Raw genomic sequence first — 6,745 nt, forward strand, 5'->3', positions numbered from 1 at the left:
TGTGTGTTGGGGGTGAGGGTGCAGACAAAATGGCGGCCAGGAGCTACAGAAAGGCCGTGTTGCTAGGCGACACATCTGCTGCGGTGTCCCATGGCGACGGCGGCGGGCGGGCGGGGGGAGGGGGGGGATGCTGATAAAGGAGAAAAAGCGGCGCAGACAAGAAGAGAAAAGCTCCGCCCCCCAAATCCCACCCGTGCGGACAAAATGGCTGCCAGGAGCTACAGAAAGGCCGTGTTGCTAGGCGACACATCTGCTGCGGTGTCCCATGGCGACGGCGGCGGGCGGGCGGGGGGAGGGGGGGGATGCTGATAAAGGAGAAAAAGCGGCGCAGACAAGAAGAGAAAAGCTCCGCCCCCCAAATCCCACCCAGCCGTCATAAAACCACAACACTGGACGGACGGAAGTGGACTTTATTGACACGGCGCCAAGGCGCGTTCACAACATGTCACCACGGGAACACAATCAGACGTCAACATGGAGTAGAAAAGGCGTAAAAAGGCTGCGAAAAAGCTCAACTGAAAAGTCCGGCGCGTCGAGGAAGAAGCTATCAAAACGTTTTGGGAGCGACTGCCGTCCTCGTGACGTCGGCCAAACACGCACACGACAACAAGCACCCAAAATGTCTTCCGCGTGCACCGGTGAAGAAATGCTCGGTGTCGTGTCGTGTCCTGGCAGGAATGTTCCTTTTTGTCCTCGTTTTTCGGGGGCCTTTCCGGACCGCCCCAAGATGCCACCGAAACCCAAAAGCAGTCATTGGAAGTCAAGGCAGCACCTTCAAGTGCTACATGTGGACTGCCCGAAGATCTTTCCGTGTCAGGATGGAGTGGGGGGGGGGGGTGTCAGGAGAATTCACAATCACCACGCACACAATATTGCTGAGCTGAATATTAACTCTTGACCACGGACGTTTCTTTTCGCCAGCTTGCATCCAAGCCTTTCCTGCCACTGACAAGCATGTTGGTGATTTTCAAGGGGGGGTGGGGGGGTCTGGCCCAGCCCATTGGGGAAATTCAAGCTTCGACTAACGCAAAATGACAAACGCACGCACGTCGGAGTCGAGATATTTACAACGTTTTGGAGTGCAAGATCAAACTAAAGCGCTTCATCCCCGCTGATCACGTCAATTAGGAGGGAGGGAAACACCCAAACATTGGAAGTCGCGCAAGTTCACGTGTTGTGTGAAACATCGTGGAAAACAAAACAAAACAAAACAAAAACCGCCACACAGCTCAGCCAAGCAACCGGATGCGTGGCTCGCCACGCGTCGCTTCGTCGTGTGTTGACATTTTGCCATCAAAAGCCCTTTCGGTCTCGATCTTTGTTTTTTTGTAATTGGAGGCGTCGCAAAAGCTCAAAATAAAATCAAAGTCACTCCTCTGCTTGCCAATTTTCTTTTGGCTCTTTTGTTTTGGGTGCCAATGTGCTGCTGCTAATTCGGAAAGAATGGAAAAGGCGGGAGATTTTTTTTGGGGGGGGGTGTTTCTACTGGGGCCTTTTTGTCCCTGTGAAATGAAATCATCTGCATCTTGAAAACTGAAAGCTGAGCTTGGAATGACCTTGACGAGTTTCGGGTTCATCATTTGCGCTCCACTTCAGCTTTGAGAGGGCAAGACGGACAATTTGGTGCATTTTAGCGCCGGCGGCAGTTGTCAGTCCAGGACAGAAAAATCACCCCACCAAACGGCTGAAACGATCTTCCGTTATTTCAACGAATCCTCCCGCGGTCGGCGGGTTTTCCGCTCGGGTCGAAGCCTGGTCAATTCAAAGAAAGCGGCGGCGTTGCGCCGGCGCCGTCTTGTGGGATTCAGAGGCGGTTGGAGAAAACCTTCTCGGGAGGGCTCAACTGTTGGCCTTGTTTTGGTGGGTTTTGTGTTTTTGGCGATCGGAGGCGGGACGAGGTCCTTTTCCCCGCGGCCAGCCGGGAGTTTGGGTGAACCGATGTCGGCGTCCTCAAGGGTCCCTCTCCTTCTTGACTTTGACGTCGCCCGCCAGGATGGTGGCGATCTCGCCCTGCATGAAGGCCCAGGGCACGCTGGAGCCCACCAGGGGGCACTTGTCCCCGCTGGGGCAGTACACCTCGGCGGCGGCGCCCTGGGCCTTGATGCTGTCTCGGGAGCACGGGAAGCAGAACTTGTGGTGGGCGGCGGACGGACACTGGACAAAGTGAGTGTCCTCCAGCCGCTCGTGACACAGCGTGCAGCACAGGGGGCCGCTGGCGGCCGCGTTGGTCGGCTCGGCGCCGCCCGCCGGCTCTCCGTTGCGGGAGGAGGGGGCCCTCTGGCCCCCCGCGGGGGAAGTCGGCCCGCCGCTAGAGTGGACCGAGTCTCTGTCCTTAGCGGGCGACGCCGCGGCCACGGGGGACTCGGCGGACTCGGTTGGGCTGGAGCGCCCGGGGGCGGGGCCCAACGGGTGGTGGTCGCCGAAGGAAAGTTTGAGCGCTTCGGCCTGGTTGGCGAGCCACTGCCGGTGGTGCTGCTCTTCGACGGGCTTCGGGCCGGGCTCGGCCGAATCCGGTTCCGGCGAGGACTTTCTCTTCCTGGAGCCGCCTCTGGACCCGCTCGGGGCCTGGGCCCGGGCGGAGGACGGCAGCGGCGGGTGGGCGCCGTCGAGGTGGGGCTGCGGCAGCATGTCCCCCCCCACGCAGTCCTTGAAGACCCGCAGAGGTTCCGGCAACAAATCGCCGAGCAGGCGCCAGTCGCCGGAACCGTGCTTCTTCTCGTACTCCAGGTACTTGAACCCAGAGGACAGACCTCGGCCCAAGTCCTTCATGCAGTCTTGGTACATCTGCTTCGCCACCCCCGAGGCGCTGGAGAACACGTTACCGGAACCGCTCGGGTATTCGATGAAGATCTTCAGCTCGTAGTCGACGCCGGGTTTGGACACGGCGTCGAAGGCGAACACGCGGCCAACCAGGCCGTGGTCCTTCTTGAAGCGGACCTCGAAGGGCGTACAACCGGACAGAGTGACCAGGGTGTTTCGAACCATCTTGGGCTTGTTGGCCCAGTCCTCCTGTCGGTTCCGAAGGCTTTCGCTCAGCTCGCTCAGCGTCTCTGCGTTCCTCTGCTTCTCTTTCATCTCCCGCTCCTGTTCCATCCCCGTCACGGACGACGGCCGCTTTGAGGCGGGCTCGCTCAAACACAGCGGGCTCGGCGCGGAGCCCTGCGGCGCGGCGCGGCTCGCCGTGCCCTGCGCGCCCGGTCCGTTCAGCGGCGTCTGGGGTAGCAGGTTGGGCGGCACGTTAATGAGTCCCGGAGCCGACGCCGGACCCCCGTGAGCCCTGCTCCTGGAGTTCGGGCTTTGACGGTTCAGCTCGGGCGGCCCCTCGTCCAATTTGAAGCCATTCGGACACCCGAGCCCGTTGGGCAGCCTACCTTGGTAGTCCGACCTGGCCCGGGCGTCTGCGCCGAGCACCGGGTACCGGTCCAAAGAGGTCTGCTGGGACTTTCCCGGTCCGTCCGCCGGATGCTGGCCCATGATTTCCTTCCCGCTTTTGGGCTCCTGGAGGCCGTGAGTCCGCCTCTGGTGCCGAGCGGTCTCGATGGCGAACTCGATGCGATCGGCGCCCTCGTAGTTGACGCAGCCGCGGCAGACGGGCTCGCTGAAGTCCCAGATCATGGCCCAGGACATGCGGGGCAGGTCGCAGAGGTAACAGGATTGTCTGCGCGCCAACGACGGCGCCGGCTGCGGGGGGGAGGACATGACCGGTCCCTGGGCCGCCTGCCTTCCTGCCTCGCCGCTGCCTCCGCCGAGCGCACGCAGAAAATATGAGACGAGAGCACAAAGTGCGGGAGAAATTCTTCCTTTTTTTTTTCTCCCCCCCCCCCACCAGCCTGCTGCAGAGAGGGAAGAGGGCGGGGCTGCACTGCGTTGAGGAATCCGACACGCAGGCACACTCTTGCACAAAGACACCCCCCCCCCCCAGCACCTGGTAGTGTGTGACATCACTCCGCTACCCCAACTGACATGTGTGGACAAAGCATTTGATGAGCGACAGAGAGAGAGAGACAGACACACACACACACACACACACACACACACACACACACACACACACACACACACACACACAAATGAGGAGTGGCTTACCGTCACCAAAATACATCAAAGCTGAACGTGCACGCAGACATTGGCACACAAACGCGTGCACAAAGACGTGCGTACAAGCACACAGGTGAACACACGTGCACACAAATACATCCTCACACCCAAAACTCCTAATGCGCAATTACGACGCACACATACCGCATGTACAAAAACACACCGGCCTTACGCCACATCTTCAGCACAACAACAGCGTGTGTGTGTGTGTGTGTGTGTGTGTGTGTGTGTGTGTGTGTGTGTGTGTGTGTGTGTGTAGATCTAGTCACGAGGGGGTGAACGCCACCAAGATGCCTTGTGGCAAAACATCAAAGCCGCAGACCTGATGCACACACAGACACATTTGCTCTAATGCACACAATGGAAATGGAGACGTGTTACTATGGAGACGTGTATGCAAATACGCAGATGCTGAATTTATAATCAGATGTGGATGCCCTTCAGAGGCCAAAACACACACACATATATACATATCTATATCTATTGATATATCTATAGATAGATGTATATAAAAAAAATACAGGCACACACCTGGTGTGGTCTGTGTGTGTTTCCATGGTAACCGGGTCAGACTCCACACTGGTCCTGGTTGGCGGGTTGATAACGGCCTCTAATTAAAAATATCACATCAACAAACATGAGTAAGAACAGCATGAAAGAACCTGAGGAAACCCCCCCACACCCCCCAAAAAAACAGTGAGCTGCCAAGAGACTAAAAATAGCAGCAGCTTTGTTTCCATGACAACCAGTCATCCCACGAAGGGAAAGGACTCCTGTCTGGTGTCCGTTGTCGTGGTAACACAAACACAAGTCATCTTAGAGACAACACTGCCGCCTTCTGGTCAGTTTACAGATCTCAACAACGTGACTGTGTGTGTGTGTGTGTGTGTGTGTGTGTGTGTGTGTGTGTGTGTGTGTGTGTGTGTGTGTGTGTGTGTGTGTGTGTGCATACCAGCAGGGTCCACCTGCTGAACAGCAGGCGGTGCCAGGTTCGAGGACGTGCAGCGTGCGACGATACCGAGAGCCGACTGCAGCAGCTGATTCTATGATGAGAGCAACGATGAAGGCAACGAGCTGCACGGGGCGAAATCCTGAGCAGCTCGCTCACCTGAAGCTCCAACTGGCGATGGTGGACCGCCTCCATTCTGCTGGCCCAGCCGTCTCTACGAGAGTGCACGCAGTCGGGTGGCAAACAAGTGACAAGCGAAAACAGCAGTCAAGTCGTGCGGGGTGTCCGCATGTACAGCAACACTTTCTGGGTGTATACCTGTCAATGGTGTCCACCTGCTGACACACACCCACATCCATGTGGCCCTATTCGCGCGCACACACACACACACACACACACACACACACACACACACACACACACACACACACACGTTTCATTTGTTGTTACACGTAGGTCACATGATATGAACCTGGCCAATTAAAGCTGCAGCTTTGACCTCTTTCATTGCACTTAAGTCGTCTCCTTGGTTGGAAGACAGCGACTGCGCCCCCTTGTGTCCCCCTGCCGCATTGCAGGAGCTGCTGCTGCTGCTGCTGCTGTTCCTCTGCTGTGGTTCTAACAGCTGAACTTTCACCTCTCGCCTCTGGGAGGCGCTATGAGAGCTGAGCAACACAGGAAATGCATCAACGAAAATATCAGAGCAACGAGCAAAACACGACAGTGCTCACCGCTGCTGGAGAGCCGCCAAAACGACCCCTCGAGACCCTGCCTCAAAATGGGAGGTCAGGAGGTCACGACCTGGAAGAAGAAAAATCAACGTTAGCAATTCACTTAAGAACAGTTGATGTAACTTAAGGCAGGGTCCCGGTCCGCATTTACCGCGGTAAGTGAGGGAACACTGCAAAGTTTCCATCCTGTATTGGCATAGTAGCGAACACTATGGCAGACACCTCCCCCTGCTGCACCACCTGAGTCATAACAACCGTAGTGGGCCGTGTGACGTCACACTCACCGTGTTGCGAGTCAGCCAGAGTGCGACGAGGAGCTGCGCCGTGCGATTTGCGTCCGAGTTTCGCGCGTCCGAAGCTTCGCTGGTGCTCGCCGCTCACCTTCTGGATCGTCAAACGGACCGGGGTAGCACCCGGCCCAGTGTCAGGACAAGTCTTGGTCGAGAACCGAGTCCGGGTCACGTCCACGCGTGACGACAACACGCTCATCGCCGACTCGATTTACGATACGGCTAGCTTCCGCTCGCCCTACTTTAAAGTTCCCGCTCAAAGTGTCAGACTCAGTTGTGGCACGACGATCGACTTTGGAAAACCCACATTCATTTGGACAAAGTTACGCTAGTGGAGTTTTAAAGCGTGTCGGGGAGTGGAAAGCGGTAGCTGGGATGAGGATGGTGACGAAAAAAGTGCGAAAGCGTCCAAAGTGGTTGAGCGGTGTGTTGCCACGAACTGTACTTCCGACTTCCGCTCCAAGAAGCAGGATGTCACACTATTAGTGTGACATTCTGTTAATTATAGTGACTATAATCAACACCGGTGACCTCAAAAGAATCCCAAAATTTAACACAGGGACCTACTACAACTGTGATGTATTTTTACAAGTTCAAAGTATTTGGAGAACATGTTGACCATGTTTTATTCGAACACGCAGTGACACTTAAGAACGGAACCTTTGTAGTGTTACAAT

The 6,745-nt window shown here is 56.4% G+C and overlaps 1 protein-coding gene across 1 annotated transcript; it reads right to left on the bottom strand.

Annotated features, from left to right (window-relative positions):
• Nucleotides 1–1,824: 1,824 nt before the first annotated feature.
• irf2bpl (interferon regulatory factor 2 binding protein-like) lies at nt 1,825–4,004 on the bottom strand. The gene has a single exon (XM_019877608.1). It carries the CDS (start codon nt 3,940–3,942, stop codon nt 1,951–1,953), a length of 1,992 nt encoding a protein of 663 aa, XP_019733167.1. The 5' UTR covers nt 3,943–4,004; the 3' UTR covers nt 1,825–1,950.
• Nucleotides 4,005–6,745: the final 2,741 nt, after the last annotated feature.

This window comes from Hippocampus comes, unplaced genomic scaffold (genome assembly GCF_001891065.2).
Source record: "Hippocampus comes isolate QL1 unplaced genomic scaffold, H_comes_QL1_v1.1 scaffold295, whole genome shotgun sequence".
NCBI lineage: Eukaryota > Metazoa > Chordata > Actinopteri > Syngnathiformes > Syngnathidae > Hippocampus > Hippocampus comes.